Source organism: Blennius ocellaris (assembly GCF_963422515.1).
Source record: "Blennius ocellaris genome assembly, chromosome: 3".
Taxonomy (NCBI): domain Eukaryota; kingdom Metazoa; phylum Chordata; class Actinopteri; order Blenniiformes; family Blenniidae; genus Blennius; species Blennius ocellaris.
This window is the reverse complement of record NC_137652.1, coordinates 13,577,643-13,598,704: the sequence shown is the minus strand read 5'-3', so window position 1 is coordinate 13,598,704 and position 21,062 is coordinate 13,577,643. Positions and strand designations below refer to the sequence as shown.

The following is a 21,062-nucleotide window of genomic DNA, read 5'->3' as shown; positions in this document are numbered from 1 at the left end:
TTGGTGGGTCCATGGACTGAAGGTGGTAACAATACATTACTTCTTGTTATTAAACTGCTGATAAAGGATCTCGACTTTGTTATTGAGTATTTTACATACCTGGGATTCGGCGTGGATGCAGTTGTCAGGGTAGAGTTCGGAGAAGGACACGTCCTGTGAGCCTAAAGAGGAGATGCTGCCGTCCCTGTGGAGGGACCTGGCAAGGCTGGGCCGTCGGTTATCCATGGCCCATGTGTACGAGTCGCTGTGGCTCAACGTCTTCAGGCCAAACCCAGCGCCCGGGCAAGGGCCACAATTCATTGACACAGACTTGGAAATGCCTTTCCCCTGGTTAGAGTGAGAGACCCCCAAAAAAGAGCGAATAAAATTTTTTTTTAATTAAGTAACAGTGAGAATATAAAAACATCAAAATAGAGATTGTATCTTAAAGAGGGGTAAGGTGTGGTGAGAGAGAGAGAGAGAGGGAGAGAGCAGACACACAGGGGAAGGATTGGAGGATGGAAGGAAAGAGGAAGAAGGATTGAGACTGAAATGGGTGAGATAGATTACAAGATGGGGAAGGGGATTGATACAGAAGTAGTGACATTAATTGAAGAATGGCGATATGGAGACAGAGAGGAATAGGATGAGAGTGAGAGAGTAATGGAGGGAAATAGAAAGGATAAAGAAATTGAAAAAGGAGGGCATTGTGAGACAATGAAGACACATGTGGGAGGGAGAACAAAGAGGGAGGGTTAATGTGTGTTAGCCCAAAAAAGAAAAAAAAAATCAGAAAGCTAGATTTAAAATGGAGCAGTGAGGGAAAAGATAGGGAAGCAGGAACACAGGGAGCTGAGATAAGGGTTTCTTTTCAATAGCACATAACCAAAAAACTGCTTCCTTTTGTCTCTAAGGTTTTCTGCTTCAAAGTTTAAAAGTGAGTTCAGTAAATGCTCATTTCTGATCTGTATACGGTATTCTCTTCTAACAACGTTGACACCTGTTAAAACACCCACAGAATGATAATAAAATGGCAAATCCACTATTGGAATACTAATATGTTGTTTCAAACTATATCAGATTTCAACTATGTGTCTCATGCAATATTTCAAAAAAACTCATGCATCGTATAAGAATGAGAACTGTCAGTGTCTGACAGGTTGAAAAGCCAGGCACATCGGGATATAATCCAGTGCCATCTTACGTGGAATGCAGTGCTACAAAAACACAACAGGCTCATGCTGCATTGCTAATCTAATAATGCCAGTGTGTGTGTCAACTGCCGCCTGTCCTATTAGAGTACATCACAACAGGCAGTTCTCGAGCCATAATGCTTAGCTTGAGTAACTTAAGGTAAATACCTTCATAGTGTCATCAATAACAACAATGGGTGTGCACAGGAAGTTGAGCTCCACGGGAGCAAGTGTATTTGACCAAATCATGTTTTGTGATTGATGGTGTGACGACTGTCCGCAGACACTTTGGATCAAAACTTTTGACAATGTTACGGATGACTTACGCCCTTCCTCAAAACTTGTCCATATGATATATAGCTAACCTGCCGCCCTCCCTCCTTCTCTTCCCCCTCTCTCTTTCTCAAGGCTTTAGTGGTAAGCTTAGGTAAGCTGATTACTCATCCGGTTTGGTTCCTGCATTCAGTATTTTGGGAACCATCCTGATTCCCTCCTCGCCATTCAATATACACCAAACACCCACACACCCGCGCTTGTGCTGTACCTTCGCTGGGGGCTTCCGCTGAGCTTGCTGTAAGCTGAGTATATGAAGGAACAGGGGGCTCTGGAGGACAGTCTTCAGCAGGGATAGTTTCTCCTGAGTGGGGGCCTCCCCTCGCTCCTTCAATTTGGCTTGCAGTCTCTCCACAGCCTCCAAGGCACACTGAGTATCTGCACAGAAATTGCATATCATTTGTGACATTCAGAAACAGAATCTCTCCCTCATTCGGCTCCGCATTCTGCATTACAGGATGTGGTAACTGTGGGATGATCCTGGCAAAGCCAAACACCTTCCATGCTAAGCAAAGACTTGAGTATTCAGTATCGTTGCGTGATGAAATGTTAATAAATGCCAAGTGTGTGATGGTGTGAGTTTGGTCTATTTCAGGAATGTAAAAGTTTGTATTTTTCAAATGTGATAGCAGAACCTTGGGGGCACATGATCTGTCAAAACTTAGTGGAGAAACTTTAAGAGAATAGAAAGAAGGAAAGATTTTGCAATACAACAAGGAAGAAAAGCCACAAATTTGCATGAGGTCATGTTGTCCTTGTTTATTTAGCAGAACGGCAGCTGATGGGCACCAGCCACAGGTGTAGTAATTGTATGTGGCAGAAGGTTAAAACCCTGTGAACCCTTCCCCACAAAGTTTTGACTACTGACCAGACTGTGCCACCTGTACATGTAACTACTCCTTGTGTCTGGCCGCAGCAGGAAAGCCCGACACTTTAATTTTAAGCCTCTAATGGTGGCAGTGGTGCAAAGTCTTCATCAGGTTACTGGAACATGCTTGGATTTAAGCGGTGTTCCACATGTGTAAAGGAGTCTGAATGCACTTACCCATGATTTCCATCGTTGCTTGGCAGAATACTCGAGGGGAAGATTTCTCTGGGACTTTCTGCTTCAGTTAAACGTCATACTTGTCTGTTTGGCAGCTGCAATAACAAATAAATGTGTACATAACATAACAATTTTGAAAGAATATATTAAGAGTTGGTTTTTTTTTTCTCAACTATCCTACCTGTGTGAAACATTGCAGTTTATGAAATGGTGAAGGTATGACCTATGCTTGACTCATGTTAGAACCAATAAGACAAAAACATCTACCCCCTTCAATTCCTCCACAGTAATTAATGCACTAATAATTATTTTACATCTGTTCTGCAGCATGTATCATTTTACCCTCCCCATCTACTCCTCCAGGGCCTCTGCCATGCTTGTTTGCAAGCGCCTTGCTTGTCACCTAATGCTCTTTAGCGGGATTTAAGTCTTCTCCAAAAGGCTTTATCAGCCAGTGATGGTAATTAACTGCGACACATGGCCTCCCGACCATTCTGAGTGGAGCCCAAGCCTGTATGGCTTCAAAGCATGATACCAGTGACATGATTTGATTTGCAAAACGATGGCCTAGAAATGACAACGTCTAATGTGGAATCTAATTAGAGGCCATTGATAGGCAAGAGGAGTATATGATGTACTTATATACCCTTCACGGGGCGATAATGAAATCTATATCTTCTACCTGTTGGTGTTAAAGCTCAACCGAAGGATTCCTAATGTAAAAAAAAAAGAGAGCGATAGACATTGCACCTTGATGTTTCACAGTAATTAAGCTGGCTCGTTAGTTATTCATTTAATATGCCATATAAGACAATCTGTTAGTTATTTCATTTTATGTTTTAATAAATATGACCCGGGTACATTAGTCCCGTCAGTGTGACGAACAGAAGGACAACATGAAGCTTCCTCTCACCTCCATTGCAGCGCCTGGGGATGATCAACAGGTTTCCACTGAGCTCCAAGCACAGCCGCCTCAGGGTCAATTCACCTTCACCAAAAAGCAGGGATGGCTCTTTCCTAACGGGAAACCACTCATAACAGCTTATTGAGAGCTTGTCTCGAAATCAAGAAGCCGACCGAGCGTGTTATTTCCCTGCATTGTGTCCGCGAGCGGCTGGCGAGCGGCGAGCTCCGTGTAGTGCGCATGTCACCCTCTGATCTTCAGGCACAAAGGGCTCATCCCCAATGAAAGAAAGAACACAGAGCCTGAAATAATCCGGCAACGCGTTTGAAACGGGGAGTTCTGCGAACAATACTGATGAATTTCCGTAAAACACCCGTACAAAACAGCCCGAGTACTAATTCAAACAGTGGAAAAGTTCTAAATGCAGTTAATATGAAAATATAATTAAAGGTTTAGTGGTTTAGATAGATAGATAGATAGATAGATAGATAGATAGATATATTATTGTAATTAAACATACCTACCACAGGTGCACAAAAATAAGACGGCGGGTAAAAACAAACAGTAATAGAGTAATAAAGTGATGAGGCGCGGAATATTCCCTGAGACATTGCTTCCTGTGAATATGGATTAATGTATGTTTTTTTTTTATTAGCCTATATGGTTTTACTATAATCCTACATCATTGCTTTGTTCGTATTTGGAAATTTAATACATTTATAATTACAATTTAATTTCCTTTTGCAATTTTGATCGGCCTCATATGTTCAGCTTATTGCTTCAAATGATTTATCTTTTCTCTGTGAGCCGTGCAGATCTCAATGCACAGATCTCAATTTTTATATATTCTAAATTGAAGCTTGTATTGTTGTTTAATGGATTTCCAGGCTGAGCAAGCCGAACAATGACAATAATTAATCCACTTTAATTTGTTTTATTTGGCTGAAAATATACTGGATATGGATGTTCCAAGTGGATCTACAGTTCTCAGTCAGTATGATAGAACAATTCATTAAAAAGAAAAAAAACACACAAAAAACCCCCACCAAAAAAAACCCCAACGACGCAGCCTGTAAGCTTGAAGTTGAAGTTGACTCAGGACTTGAAAGTTTGGCAACCCTGGGTGGTTTCACACGGCAGGTGGAGCCCTCGGTCTAGAGATTTCAGGAGCCAGATCCAGATCCGTGTTTTCCACCAGACACCCCCACTACATCTCTCCCTTCTTTCTCTCCCTGCATCCCCCAGGCAAGACCCCCCCCCCCCCCCCCCCACCGCCACCACCACCACCACCACCACCCACCCCTCCTGCCCGCCTGCGACGCAGCGCTCCTCGCGCCGGCTGCGCTCTGATCAGCCGAGCGTTCAACGCGCCTCCAAATTGGTTTGTCATTTCTGACCCCTCTCTCTCTCTGTCTGTGCCGATCGCGGTGCTCTGCTCCAACCGAGCCGAGCTGCGCTGCGCGGTGCGCCCTGGACTTCAGCAGAAGTCAGTAAGAACATAAAGGGAGCGGAGGAAGGTGAAGAGGGAGAGAGAGAGAGAGAGAGAGAGAGAGAGAGAGAGAGAGAGAGAGAGAGAGAGAGAGAGAGAGAGAGAGAGAGAGAGAGAGAGAGAGAGAGAGAGAGAGAGAGAGAGAGAGAGAGAGAGAGAGAGAGAGAGAGACGCCTCTGTCCTCCAGCAGCACTCTCCTCTCCGCTGGACGCGGTGCGTTTGGACGGACGCGGTTCCTCCTCCTGCCTCCTGTGTGAGCGCTGATCTGGATACTAAGCACGCAGCGATTGGTTTATTACCCCCTCAGCTTTTATTCCATTCCCGTGTTTCGGGAAGATTTGCCCACGTCGTTTTGCAGCAGCAACGAATTAACTCTCGATCCGGGAGTCGAGGCGCCACGACATTTATCGACTTTGGGGGGGGGGGGAAGAAAGAGATATTTATATTGAAGATTTGCATTCCGTATCTCATGACCGTATGAGAGCGCGCAGAGACGGCTTTCCCTGACTCCGCTCTGCGCTGGATGCGCACATACATGCGCCTATATCGCTGCGACCGGCGATACGGTAAGGATCCGCTCTTCACTCCCTTCACAAATAGATGCTTGAATTTCTCAGTGTGTCCTCGGCGCACGTCGGTAAATCTAATGCCGATGTTTGTCGACCCGCGTCTGCCCCGAAAGGTGGATGGCAGCGCCGACTTTGGTTCTCACGGATGCCCATGGGAATGTGGCCTGCAATTACTTGCACTTACGAGGGCGCACAAACTGGCCCTAATGGACGAAGAGGAGGGGGGTAAAATGTAATATAGTTCCCGCATTTGTACCTATGATGGTCCAGCGGCTCGGTCTGCAATGGGCGTCGCTCGGATGCGAGATGTCGCTGAGGCGAAGTGATTTCCAGTGATATCTATTACCTCTCCGAAATAAAGAAGAAAATAATCAATGCAATCACATTATGCCCATCGTCGGTCAGGGTGTACACGTAATTATTATTCTGTAGTCGCATGTGTCTGCCTCAATGCAGGGCGCAATGACAAATCACATGCGTTTGCATGATGGATGACAGATAGACTGAGTGTTCACCTCCTCGGGATTTTCCCTCTTATTTTATGTGCTTGCCATTTGAGTATATTGGAATGCAGCTTATTTTGGGGGGGCCGTGCAGCTTTTGTCAGCCGCAGTCTGAGATCCAGAGTAAATCCAGCGGCTCAGTAGGAAAATGAGTATCCAGCAGGCCAGTGCACCCCAGGATACGTCAATCATGCGGATTGGCGAGTGAAAGTCATGGCTCTTATTTACACAAGAGGCGTCCGTATTTGCAGATGACCTTGATGTGAAACTGAAAACTACTGATGGTGGCACAATCCTCCGAGCTTGACCTGAAGTAAAGGCGGTATAGCCCACTTCATGTTTGCGTGACCACAGCTCTTGTGGTCCTCCTCTTTGTGATAAACAATGATCATGTAGCCAGGGATTATCCTCTGGCAAATTCACACTGATATGGTTCATCACAAGTGGCCTGTCTCGGAAATAATTGCGCTATCTGCCAATTAAAGCACCCCTCTTTAGTCCTTTTGCTGTCTGTGTTTGGTTGGGTGGCTGGCTGTGGGCTGGCTCTTTTGAATCACAGTGAACACTCCACATCCAAGTGGCTATCAGCGAAGACGCTTAGTGCAAACTCTTTGTGTAGGTCTCAGTGTTCGGTGCGATGTAAAGGGTGGATGTAGGTTGGAGTGCATGTTGACAATATGTTGACTCAGTGTCGCAGCTCAGAAAGGTGTTTCCAAGGAATCCGGTGAGCAGGTGGAGGAGATGTTATGTGTGGTGTGGCTTTATATTGAAAATAGAAAAAATTAAATTACAGAGATTTGTTTGGCTGCCATCTTAACAGCATCTGTTAAAAGACAAGCCGGTCTCCAAGGAGCTTATTGTGTTTGGATTAAACGAACATCATCAGGACACAACATATCTGCCTATCGGTGACAGCACAATTAGGTTAATGTACACAAAGAATAATGTCTGTTTATTTTAAACAAACATCTAAAAACCTTGTAATGTCTGAGTAATGTAGTTGTTGATTATATGTATGATTTAAAAAAAAACAAAAACCTTAAACAATGGTATGTGTATTTTCCCACTATGGTTTATAGCATCGAAACGGGATATTTTTTGAGACCTTTCTGACAAGCTCATGAGGCACGTAAAGAGAACCAGCTATGATACTGTCAATGCGAGGGGTGTCAAAGAGCATCTTGGGTCACAGTCAGTCATGACACTCATGCAGCACTGATGCTTTGAAGCACTTGAAGCTGTACAATGTGCAACAGCAGCAATCAAGCGTTGTGCTGACTGTTGGTCTATCTGTCCTTCTTTAATTAGGTCACCGATTCCTTTCTGTTATGATGCACATGGCAGACAAAGCGCCTTTGCTGGGGGAAAGAGGGTGAGCACGAGGATAGATGCTCGTGTTAATTCAGATTGTTCTGCTTGATTGACCAAGGTCTGCCTTCCTTTTGTTTGGAACTGTTAATGCAACACAATATTTGGTTTAGATTTGCAAATCTCCAATAACAATATTTGACCCTGTAAAGGAAACAGCCTAATTTAAATAAAGGATCGTACGTTCAACATCTTGTGCTCAGACGGAAACCTCCACACAACGATAATAAACTTTGGCAGACAACATGATCCTCTGCAGACAGACCACAGCAGACACATACAGACACATGCATGGATATTAAGACAAACAAGCATGTAATCCATTATGGAACAAGTGTAACTTGTTATTGAAGTCTCTATTTACATTGTCAAGGGTTATTAGAAAGTCAAACTTAAGCACTTGTGCAATTAATTCTGTTTAGTGGGCACAGAGAACCCATGAGCTGATTTCCCTGAATCCATTTTAACAAGCGCTTCTTAAAGAGTTCGCGCTTCAATTCCTTGGATCCATTTAGTTGGTTTATGCACGGCAATGGGTAAAGGGATGCAGATTAACAAAAGGTGTGTTCATCATCCCCACCAAGACAACCAGCCTCTGCAAACTCAGTCACTCTTGAGGTTTCAGCTGCTGGGGGGAAAAAAAAGAAGAAGAAATATGTGACAACATTTTTAAATTTGAGTGAAAATGGAGCTCTTGATTTCATAATGCAACAGTGATACAGGTTTCCAGGCTCAACTCCACTTTGAGTGTGGCGCTTAACTTAATTCAAAATCCTTTTCTGCGCCAGACGACATCTCTCTCCAGTATTGCAATAATGAGCCCGGATCCTTGCCCGTCTTCCTCTTCCACCTAAAGCCCTCGGTCATGTGTTAACACATCCTTCCTCCTACCCTTTCCTTCCCCTCATAGGCTCACCCTGGCTCCGGCCATTTTCCACTGTTGACTGGAGCTATCAGCTCAGTCCACCTCTTCTAATGTGTGAAAAGCGCCTTAGATATCATTTCGCCCTATTAGAGGTCCACCACGTGAGAGGACTGCGCAGTTACTTACTGCTTTGTGTGAATAGAAAACGGCTTGGGAAAAGCCAACACGACTAGCACACGACTGTCAGGTCTCAGGGCATTCACTGACTCATTGTGCCTCTGGCCTCGACGAGAATAGACCTCCAGTGATAGATGCCTCACACTGCCTAAATATGGAACTTTTAGAACACTTTCTGCTCAAATCACCCGAGCCCATTATTTGTCTGTATTTTGGGTTCGGCTTGATGGAATGTATATTATCTGCCTGTCTTTTCATGGCATGTGATACAAGCTATTTGTATTATGTAGAAGGGATGTGTTTCGTCCTTGCTTGATGGTTCATTGCATTGTTTAGCTGTATTGTCATTCTCATGGTTAAACAGTTTGAGTTGAAGGTCAAAGAAAGACAGCGGTGGTAAAATGCAACGTGCTGGTTTGGCATAATGGAAAGCAATAACCGTTGATTTCAATAGCTGGTCAAATAATCTGTTTGTAAACCAGATTCATTTAAATCCTGAAGTGAAACACCAAGCATTGTTGTAGTTCAATTCTGCTGCATTGCAACTCTTTTGTGTTGATGAATTGAAAATTCAGGGTTTCATGTGAATGTATGTGACTCTTAAATAATAATAATAAGTCACAGAAAAAAATGTCAATTATCATCGTAGGACTAAAATGGACATTGGACCATTTTCTGACAGGTTGTACCCTTTTCAAACATGAAATATACATAATATGTGAGCCCCTTGAGCTGGGGCCTTTACTGAACAATGCACAGATGTTGCACAAAAATTATACAATCAGAGTTTATTTATTGCTGCATGCCAAGCGAACGTGAGCATGATCTCTATTGAGGGGTCAATTTTCACATTGCATCACTGTTCTTTGGGACATCTTCCAAAACTGCTTTTATCGCGCTAAACAACTTGCAAAGACACAGGAGGAACATTATTGCTATTTTTATGAGTTCTTATGGAGCACAGCAGAAAACACAGCAACAAATATAGTGAAGACAAACCTGCTGAACAAGGTGAAAATGCCTCACAGTGAAGGCTTAATTTAGGTTTGTTTTTAATCAAAGTTTTGTTTCAGACACGTTACATAAGCACAAGGACCTTCGGCTGTGCAACATCCCACATGGTATAAAAATGATGTAAAATCAATCAGTGAAATCAATTTTGAAATTGATTCCCAGTTGTCCATTTATTATGACAGTAAAATCTTGTGATGTGAATGTGTCTCTCTTTTTTAAATTTCTTACCATGAAAATCAAGGAGTGAATAAGACTGAATGTTAAATTTCTCATTGACCAATAGCTTTTTAAATTATAATAACCACACAGATAATTTACTTTACCAGCTATAGTTTCTTTTCAACTGATCAATTTGAAAGACTTATTAGTGGATTAATTTCGTTATCAGTGTCGGAATCCATTAGATGTTTTTAAAAACAAAGATCTGTATTTATTCATCCATGTTAAATTGACATTCGGCAACCCAAAATGTATTTCATGTCCAACTTTTATGTCTCCACAAGCGAGCTTTATCTTTTTTTTTTCTTGCTATAATGTTACACCTAGTAAATGTATCTAAGAGAAGTACATGTGCAATTTAGATTCATAGTATTGTGTCATTTCAACAGTGGAATAATGGAACTTTTTAAATATATTGTTAATGTCATTATTCCAAGTCATATTGTGAAAAAGATTTGATTGGTTTCTTTGGTTCATCATATTTTGGCGTCAGTCAAACTTTGCACAATTCACACTAACTTGAACGTTACATGTTATTTTATAAACTGTGAAACTGAATAATGTATTTGTCCCAATTTCCCTTCTAGACAAAAAAAATCGATTTAATCAATTTATCAAATTTGTAGCTAAAAATATTTCTTTTTTAGCCACACACGCACACACAATTCTCCAGCATTTTTGGCATTCCGTTCTGCCATTCCTTGTGGGTTTCCGTAGTTGCGGTTGCTCTTTTGCTTAAACCTGGGTTAAAGCTTGAATTTGTTGAATGGCAGAGCCTCATTTACTTTTTCTTTTGGGATCGTTTGTATGCATTTTAACTCTGAGGACAATAACAGCAATAATGTTGCACTTTTGACAATATATCTGATGTCTGCAGTCATTTTTAAGTGCATTGAGGAAAGAAATCTAATCAAAACTAGAATCTTTCTTTAAAAAATCTTTTTTTTTTTTTTCAGGCCAAATCGGCCAGCCCTAACTTATAGATTGTGCTATCAGTATTCAAACTGCTGCCATTTAAAATTTCGAACAAAGCTGCTCAATGTTTTGAACATATTTGATCAAAGTTAGACATTATAAAGGTGATCAGTTCAAACAAACACATCTGTGTTTCATAGTCTGCATCATCATTTATCTCAAATCTTTAAAAGGAACATTTACATGGTAAGAGTCAATATCAGATTTTTATCTTTATTATCATAAGTTTCATTCAATAGGCATAAACGTTGGACTCTGTCTTCACATATTTTTGTCTTGGCTATTGAAGTTTGGTGAAGAAATAGAAGAAGGAAAGAAGCTCTCCAAGCTCTACAAACATACAGGCAAAGATGAGGCTTTTTGCAAGAACGTGCTGTGGACAAACAAATCAGAAATAGATTTGTTTGGCCACAGTAGAAGTCAGTCTGACAGCTTTGCAGGAGAAGAGCCTCATAGCTGTGAAGCACTGTGGTGCAAATAATAAGGTTTGGGTTTGCTTTACTGCTTAAGAGACTGGAACGCTTTCAGCCACACATTCTGCTACGAATTCTGCATTGTATGAACAAATGCTTGAAGGTAAGTTCAAAACTGCCTCTCCAGTAGTCGAGATTGGACAGTAAAAGGAGTTTTAAGAGAATATGTTCACACTTGTATAATTGAAACCAGTAAGATTGAGGTATGAATGGAGTACAAACCAACGACCTCTAAACTGACTCAACAGAGGATGTGACATGCTTCAGACGGCCAGTACCACTTTAACAGATCATAGTTGGTGGGCAAAATAGAGGATTTCCTGCCTTTATGTATTTTATAAAATGCTGGTGAATTCCCCAGTTGGTAAAACAATCAAAACAATGACCCAACATTCATTGTATTGTATTTAGCTCAGTACACAGCCTTGTCATGAGAGTCATGGTGCAGTATGTACGTCACAACAGCTGTCCAGCATGAACTAGGTCTGATGGTAACATTAGTATGGGTGCAAATCAAACTAAACTTTTTTCATGATTAAACCCCAGACAGGTCACAAGTAGATCACAGGGTTAACACAGAGATTCAGACACTCAGGCACACATTCAGACCTAGAAGTGATTTAGTCAGGGAATACCAAAATAAATAGAATTTTGATGGTTAGAAGAAGCTCGAGTACCCGTAGAACACCCATGCAGGCACAGGAAGGAAGGCCTTGGGCTTTGAAGTCACTGCAAACTGCTCTGCGCTGTCCTACTTTCCTCTGCAAAAATAATACATGTATTTATATTTTGGGGGAATAAATAATTGAAGGTGTTTGGCTCACCCCTTTCTTTGTGTGTCAAAACAACAGTTTCCATGGTAATAGTTATTTTCTCTCGCGTCTGTACATGTTAAAGTAGATCTTTTCTACATAATGTTTCTATGGACTATAGTTTTTGTAGAACTTGGACTCTTAGTAGTAGTGATTTCTTTTTTGTTTTCAATAAATAACGGCAAGCTATCCATTCATAGTTGCCGTCTACACATCTCTGGCCCTCAGTTTGTTGTGTCCTTCACCTCCCTGCACTCCACTCAGAGCTCTCTTCAGTCTATAGAAACACACACACACACACACACACACACACACACACACACACACACACACACACACACACACACACACACACACACACACACACACACACACACACACACACACACACACACACACACAGATTGCTTTCTCTGTGCACATTAATGCAGTAGACATCAACTCTCAGACACACGTTTGCTCTTGTATGTCAACACTCATGCACAAGCTTACACACTCACAGATGTACACAGACTTTGCCTGCAGCTGTATATTTAGTAGTGACACACACACACACACACACACACACACACACACACACACACACACACACACACACACACACACACACACACACACACACACACACACACACACACACACACACACACACACACACACAGTGCCATTAGGGATCTGAATGGAGAATCAGTGTACAAGGCCAGAGTGATTTAAGAAGCTCACTCAAAGGTCCGCCGATTATTTTGGTCTCTGCAGGAAATCATTTACAATAGCACCCCCCCCCCCCCCCCCCCCCCCCCACGTCTTCTTCTCTTCCCAGTTCAGTCCATTTAAACAGTGTGTGGCTGTGTGTGTTAAGTGTTAAGTCAGTCACCACAGTATTGATGGGAAATTCTTTGCCGGGTTGTTTGTGTGGTTGACTATGGCGTGTTGGGGAGGCCTCGCTTGTTTAAAGAATGGGGTGCATGGAAATGAGTCATGTACAATGTGATGCAACACAGCGGATCAGATTTGAATTATGGGGCAATGAACAATGAGGTCATCACAGGGCTGCGGGCATAAATCTCTCAGTGCCGTGGTATAACACAGCATTTCTTATCAATGGAGGGACGACAGTAGGATTTGAAAGTGCAAGATTTTTTAAAGATTGACTCAGTTGTGCCATTATAGGACAGGGCTGATCCACCTTTAGGACTGTGGGGCTTGGACAATAAGAGGGGAACGCTCATTTCATTGTTTTGAGTAATCCTTATTTTTGTAGGTACATTTTGTTACAATTTTTATTGTACGCTGTGAATTTGTCCTTTCCCCGGTCTCCAGAGCCTGCATGCTTCTTATATGCACTATACTTACACCAATGATACATTCCATATCTTTTCCTTCTTCAGCAGATTGTCCACAATCAGCGTCTGCTCTAATACCATCATCTCCGGGCCCCTCTTAAATTTCCTGCTTACTGGGCTTTTACTTTTACCTGCATTACATACATCTTCCACTCTCAGTTCATCTGGTTCCTTTCAGCATAACCTAGACGGAAAGATTTGAGTTGAAGCACAGTGATGGAACTGGTCATTTGATGGTAAATTAAAAAAAATAATGCTCTCATTTATTGTACCTATTCAGTGGCACAGCTGGGATCATGATTGATATCGAATGGCATTTTCATTCCAAGTCTTTGGGAGTGAGAATATGTGCCAGGGAGTATTGATCTGGAGCTTTTCTGTTGATGTGGTATGATAGGCTGAAGACAGGCAAGGGTGACTGGATGGTCATGCTTGATGGAACAAAGGTATTAGCAAACATAGCAATGATCAATGGCTTCATAATACAGGTTGACATCATTTGTACTGTTTTGTGTTTTTCCCTTGTGTTATTGAGCTGACTCGCCTTGCCTGGGGTGTAAATATCACACCTTATGCCGCCTAAGGTTAAATCCCCTTTGACTGGTCGGTGAATAATGCTCTGTGAGAACAGTGCACAAATCTGCGAGCTTTACTTTTAGCACATTCACAGTGTGTGACGGTAAAACACGCTGCGTGGTCCACTTTCTGCTGAGAACATTCAAACTCATTTGAGATTAAAGGAGCGTGCCCCTTTGGCGTGAGTCAGCCCTCGTCAATTTGTCCCTGATGTATCTTTCACGTTTTGTAATAAAATCATTTTACCACCTCTGTGTTTTGCAAGGGGCTTGATAGTGTCACACAAAGACAGATGACTACCATTTTGGCCTCTGGGCCTGCAGCAATAACTTACCCCGACCACATGTCTGTTTTCTAACCATTTGAGAAACTGCATGCGTGCTCTCCCTCAGTGTGCTTACAAGCGTTTTGAACCCACTGATTGGCTCTCGCTCGGTGACTCTTGGTATGATAGATGGGATTGCATCCATCACATGTATCAAGAGTGCGAGATATTGGTCTGTGGTGCTTGCTGTGCAGGAGTGCGAAAGAAAAACTTTTGATTAATGATATTGAGTGTTTTTGGAACAAATCTTTGCTTAAAATGAATGCCAGGGTGTTACTGTAAGCCCTCTTCATGGGTTGAGTGATAATTTGTGTGTGTATGGGTGTGTGTGTGTGTGTGTGTGTGCGTGTGTGTGTGCGTGTGTGTGTCTTTCATACAAGCTGCTGCTTAACTCTTGTGTGTCTGTGCATCGTTGTTTTGGAAGATCTCATTGTCCAGGGTTGAGTACAATTGATTACAGTTCAATGCTTCACAATAACCAGACAAATCAGGAAGGTTTTGGTTTCATTGCGTACACTTCCCTTCCTCATCCTCACTTTCTCCTTCCATCTTTTAAAGATTTATGTGGGGCACATAGACAAGGGTCTTTAATTTTACGCCTGAGCAGAGCATATACGCTACTACTCCGTATTCTTCATGCTTATATTGAATGTGTTGAAGCCCAAGGGAAAGTACTGTGGTTTGATCGGGGGCTCCACCCTTTAAAAGGAGGTCTCGACTAATTTGGATTTGCAATAAATCTCCACCATCAGGCATAGACAGCCCAGTTTCTGGTGTGTTATGACGTAGGCTGTTGTCTGAGGCATAATTATATGAAGACTCATCATGAAAGCATCTTGTAAAGTCTTCCTAATTACATATAGCTGCTGATGAATACTGGGGATGACATGGGACATCAATACAACCACTGCCTCTCATAATAGAAAACACCATTGTTTTACTGTGAGAAAATGAGCAGCATCGATCATGTGAAATCTACTCTACTTTTTTTCCCCGTGAAGACACTGAGCCCAGAGACTGAAGAAAAAAGCAATCCATCTATTGTTCAGTCATACTGCTGCTCCCACTGCCCAAAACCTCACCGGCCAGTGTTCTCGCTTAGCTTGTAGCAACCGTTCACCGTCTATTGCCCCACTGCCTTCATTTGATCAAAATCGTATGTTATCTGTTTGTATTCAGACAGTCATAAATTTTACCCCTTAAAATTGATTGCCAGTTGCTGGTTTGCAGTGAAGTGCCCTGTAGCAGCCAAGAGCAGAAATTATGTGATTGGCCCTTGGAGATGGATTCACTAGAAATTGAGCAATCTGTTGCTATCAATACAACATTATTCTTAAGTGGATAGAGGAAATAGCAAAAGCACAACAGCAAAAAAATTTGAAAATTTAATTAAAGATAAATCTAAATCCTCTTCAAAGATTCTGCAAAACCGTTATTGTACTATTGAGTTAGAGGATATTTCACTGTTACTTTTTTTTCAATAAATGAATGTCATGGTTAGTTTATGTAACTGAAACATATTAAATTAAGGAAAGCTTGGCTTGAAAAATGGTTTAAAGCTCTTTAAAGAGTGTTAAACATGTGGCCACTGGGCTAAAACCGGGCCACCAGATGTTCCAATCTGGCCCACACAATAACATTGCAATTTACAACAAAGACATCAAATGTAATTTTTTTCAACAATAAGACCTGGAGCTGAACAGCTGATTGCAGCAAGATCCAGCAGTGGAAGCCTTTTCTTTTTGCTACAGAAACTAGATTACTATCGATTCATACTTTAAGGATGAGTTGGTGAAAAAACACACACTGCAGTTATTGTGCAGTCTGAGAAACCTTTGGTTTTTTAATTCCACTTTTAGAAACAAACAAAACATCTAGCTGTTTAATATATGTTTTGTAAAATGCATCTGGAGTAAAAATTACCCAAGTTCCAATGACATTCTGTGGTGACCTCTTTACAGAAAAAGTAACAGCTTTATAGACGGATTACTTACATTATCATAGGTTTTGTGACGTGCATCAGATGTGAATATTTCCAGATTGTAGTTGTATTTCTTTACACGAAAACAAAAACAAAGATTTAACTACATCTGTATGAGTTTGACACCTCTGATCCCAATGAATTGCAAGTTTAAGGCAACATATTAAGGATCTAAAATTAAAGTGTGGCGTCCTAACTACTGTCTGATGATGTGCACTCATGCAAAAATGTAACACAAAGTTATTTTCATGTCTTCACTATATTGTCCTCTATTTTTGTTGATCTGTGCACATTGATTAAAGTTAAAAGTAAAGTCAATCTCTAATGTAATAATGGATTGCAGCATTTGATGAGTGCAACTAAATGGACTCATTATGAAAAAAAAAAAATCAAACTTTCTGCTGAGTTCCACATGGTCCTTTATCAGCACTTCTCAGCTTTTTCCCCCCTCTCTCCTACCTCTGCTCTTTGATTTCTCCTTTACGGATACAGCCATTGTTGACCAACCCCATGTGAATAATGTATACCGTGTTCTTAGAGAAAAAAGTGAGACGTGAATGAAGGTGGCGTACTGGTGGGCGAGCTTATCACCTAACCTATTCTCTGTTGCCTCTGGCAATACTCGTGCATTATTGTGCATGTGTACACACACAACTCTGGGAGTCATTTACATACATACACATGAACAGATGCAAACATGTGCATGTACACAAACACGGTACAGTGAATGTATCTGTTGTTGCAGTCTCTGCCTACCCGACCATAGAGGAATTGTTCATGGCCTCCTGTACTGGCTAATAGACCCAATTACGGCAGGACCCTGTCTGAGCGCCCCAGAGAGGGCGTGTGTGTGTGTGTGTGTGTGTGTGTGTGTGTGTGTGTGTGTGTGTGTGTGTGTGTGTGTGTGAGTGTGTGTGTGTGTGTGTGTGTGTGTGTGTGTGTGTGTGTGTGAACATTTTGCATGGAAAACAGATAAAGACAAACAGAAAATTCAAGGCCAAACAGATAAACAGTATTTCCTCAGTCTCAAGAAAACGGTGCGCGCACGCACACGCACACACACAGACACGGTAATGCATCACCAAGTACACATAAACCTGTGTACACGGTCAGCTTCAGTACCCACACTGTCAATAAGCACATACATCGAGCTTGACCCCTAGTGTGATGTGGCAGCTGCAAAGTTTATTGTGAAAGAAGTTGTGGCGGAAAGTGAGGGCGAAGAAATGGAGTGAGAGATGGAAGACAGGGGTTCTCAAAAAAATATGAATAACAGGGAGATAAAACTGTCAAGCAGAGAGGGAGAGACACATAGTACAGAAAGGTAGAAAATGAGGGTAGATGCCAAGGGATATGTGGACGAAGACACAAAAAGAAAAAGACGAGACATTCTAAGTGTGAATAACTGACACCCTACCTTCTAGAAACTGAGCTAACAATTTCCTGTTTTGAAAAGTGTCTCTAGCATTTGGCGGTGAAATGCCACCCATATAAACCAGTTATCATGGCTTGAGAGAGCTTTTCAGCTGTAAACTGCGAGCAAGCACAGAGATAGACCATTGTAGACTTTGATACGCCGACACTTAGAAGGTCATTACGAGGAAGAGCACAAGTGCACAAGCGCGCATGCACACACACACACACGCATGTTTTGACTTGCACATACACAAACCCTAAACAAGCAATGACTCATGGAAGTGGCTTGTGAACTGTCATCGTCTCATGTTTGAGTGGGTTATGGCTATTCACACGATCTGGAGGGGGGCCATTATTCACATCATGCCCCACATTCACTATATATTACAGCGATCTGTCTCTATTATGAAAAATGACAGGGACTTCAGTTCACTGAGCTCAAATAACGCCACCCTTCTCCCTTTTTGGATTTGTCTTTCTCGAGATATCTTCCTTCATTGCTTTCTCCCTGTCTCATCTCTCCAGGACGAGGACATCCAGCTGCCACTGAGATGTGATTCTCTGCGGTTTCATTTCACTTTGACAAAGCAAAGCACATTATAACAGGTAAGATAATTTGTGTATTCTGATCCATATACACACGGCCTCACCCTGTAATAATTTCTAACATATTTAACCTGAGATGTTGACTCAGAATACACTCTTATTTACAGCAGGCGGATTTTGGCCTGGGGGATAGTCACGCAAATACACACACACACACCTGGTGTGCTTTTGCCGACTCCACAGTATGCTTTATGCTTTTTTGGATCCCAAATATGACCCAGTGTTCTCCCTGGAGATACCAGGGTTCCATCTGTGCCAGGAAGCGCTCTAATTGGCCCAACAAATGTTTTCTCTCAACGTGCTAATCCAATCAGATGGGACCAAGCTTCAGAGAAAAATACAAACTGACATAAAATTTACATGTGCTATGAATGCAACAAGACGCAAATCTCAAAAATAGCTCCACATGAAAAGCATTGTATGTGTTGAAACACAGTGCTCTGTTTGCCTTTTGGGAGCAAAACTGAGTTTGAAATTAATTGCAATCAGCCTCCTGTTCATTGAAGGCATCAGCAGGAGTTTAGCCGCAAACCCAGACCTTCATCTGCCCATGAAGCCACTCACCACATCTTATTTACAGTGTATTTACAAGCTGAGCAGGACTTGTAAAATGTCGAATTTACGAGCTCCCCTTTAATTAGAAATACTGTCTCCTAGAGTTGGGCTGATGAATTGCACATTCAATTTATTGGCAATAGAGGACGGTGCAGTTCCTACGTATTGACAGCTTGTCAGTATTCCAGTAGACATCAGTTTTACACTAAGAGGAGAAATATATTGCTTCTTTGCTGTATAAAAACCCTGAGGTCATGTTTTCATGTGAGATCCTATCTCTAATTGATTGTTTTGGCTGGCAGCAATGTGAATGATGGTGGTCTGAGTCTTTCTTTCTTTGCTAGTGCTTGTAATCTGTTCAGGTTTATCTGTTTAATTGCTAAGGCCATTTGTCTTGAGTGGTCTACCACTTTCATCCGCTTTTAAGAAAAGTAGAGAAGGTTACATATGGAACAAATAATACAGATATCACCTGTGTGCATCAGAAGGCTGATTTTGAGGTTTTTATTGGATAAATATGGTTCGTAGTTTTATCATTGGTGTTTTTGCAGCCCTGTGCTAAATACTTTTCGGCCACATGACTACATTCTTGAATGCTTGTGTGTTTGTGTGTGTGCACCACCTCAGTCTGTGGGACGATTTGAATGCACTTCCTGTACAGTGTGTCTCACCCCAGATGCTTTCCTTCCTTGACTCTGATAAGTCTGAGAATGCTTACTTTGAAATCCTATTCTGTGATATCAAGGCTGCATTTTGTCTTTATTTCCCTGAAACAATGAGTGAGAAGAAAGAACAACAGGAAATGGGATATATCTTTCTTTGTATGGGAAGTGTTGTTTTTTTCTCTCTCTCTGCAAAACAGGTGTTTCCTGCACCACATGGACACATACACAATTCTCATTTACCACAGAGCTGAGGAGAGTGCAGACTGGAATCCGAACCATATCAGTTTCATTGGTTTAACAGTAATTACATGTAAATTGAGTCACGTTGCAGTACATACACAGTACTCTGAGAGACCAGTAGATAATCACTTGCTTCACATACATACTAAACACACTTACAGTAAGTTCAGTGAAAACAATACATTTTGACAAGCACCTGTACACATGCAGTTTAAATGATGTAAACAATTGTTATTTAATTATTTGGGAATTTAAGAATTTGAATATTGTATCAGTTTCTGTACCAATATGGATAGGTCCAACCATTATGACCACCTGCCTAACATTGACTATTTACCCATTTCTCACTTACAAACTTGTTGTTCTGGCACATTTCCATTAGAACCTGCATTAACTTGTACAGCAGTTTGAGTTGTTGGAGCTCATCTGTTCAGTCAGAACACACTGGGAAGTTTATTCCCTCAACATACCAGTTCACTGCTTTTCCTTCGTTCTACCACTTTTTAATAGAAACCAGGAACACCACACGAGAGCAGCAGTTTTGGAGATGCTCTGACCGAACTGTTTACCCGTTACATTGTGGTCCTTTGTTAAACTAGCTGAAATCTTTACACAACAACATTTAGGACAAAATGTAAATTTTCTGCTTAAAATATCCAGCCCAACAATAGGAAAGGATAAAAAAAAACAAACACACAGATAATGAGATAATGATTTGAGTACGTTGCACTTACATTTGCTTCCTAGTTACAATAACTTTAATGTCTTAACCTTGACATTTTCCAGTTTGAGACAGCCGTGACTGTGCTATCTTAATGCAAGTCCTCATAACACGCACGCACGCACGCACGCACGCACGCACGCACGCACGCACGCACGCACACACACACACACACACACACACACACACACACACACCATTGGCTCATTGTGTTTTAATGTGACCTTTGCCTTGAGTGAAGAGGCTTTTGTTCTAAGACAAAAGACTCCATATTGGTAACCATGCCAGTCAATGCCGTCCTCACAGCTGCCATAGAGTGTGCAGATTGTACAGGGTCCAAGTTGAAGCCTTTGAGGCAGGCACTTGTGCAAGCGTGCGTGATTGAGCGTGCATGTGTCTGTCTGGTCTGTATTCATACAAATGAGACTCTGATTTCCAGAATCAGCAGATGGACCTGTGCAATTAGACCGAGCTGTCTTCTGCAGTTGCACTTGTCCACATAGACAGACACATGCAAACCTGCACATTTACATGCATGTACACAGAGAACACGCCCAGGGCTGGGCATGAGGCAGATGTTTCTGAAACACTAAACCTGACACATACTGTAATAGATGGGAAACTGACAGATGAGTATGCAACTCTTTCCGTCAGTACTCAGTAATAAATCAATAGAATAAATTATTTAGCTTCATAGAGATATTGTGAGCATTTAT

At 41.7% G+C, this 21,062-nt stretch overlaps 2 protein-coding genes across 2 annotated transcripts in view; one reads left to right on the top strand and one right to left on the bottom strand.

Moving 5' to 3' along the window:
• LOC308149418 (multiple PDZ domain protein) overlaps window positions 1-2,563 on the bottom strand; it is a gene marked incomplete at both ends in the record, with an annotated part of 39,338 nt that extends 36,775 nt beyond the window's left edge. The window contains 3 exons of the mRNA XM_080521146.1: window positions 100-327; window positions 1,717-1,883; window positions 2,551-2,563. Of these exons, the coding sequence (XP_080377272.1) occupies window positions 100-327; window positions 1,717-1,883; window positions 2,551-2,563 (408 nt within the window). The remainder of the gene's footprint in view (window positions 1-99; window positions 328-1,716; window positions 1,884-2,550) is intronic.
• A 2,805-nt stretch (window positions 2,564-5,368) lies between these two features.
• adgrl3.1 (adhesion G protein-coupled receptor L3.1) overlaps window positions 5,369-21,062 on the top strand; it is a 119,941-nt gene continuing 104,247 nt past the window's right edge. The window contains exons 1-2 of the mRNA XM_080520590.1: window positions 5,369-5,509; window positions 18,085-18,165. The gene's annotated coding sequence lies outside the window, so the exon portion shown is untranslated. The remainder of the gene's footprint in view (window positions 5,510-18,084; window positions 18,166-21,062) is intronic.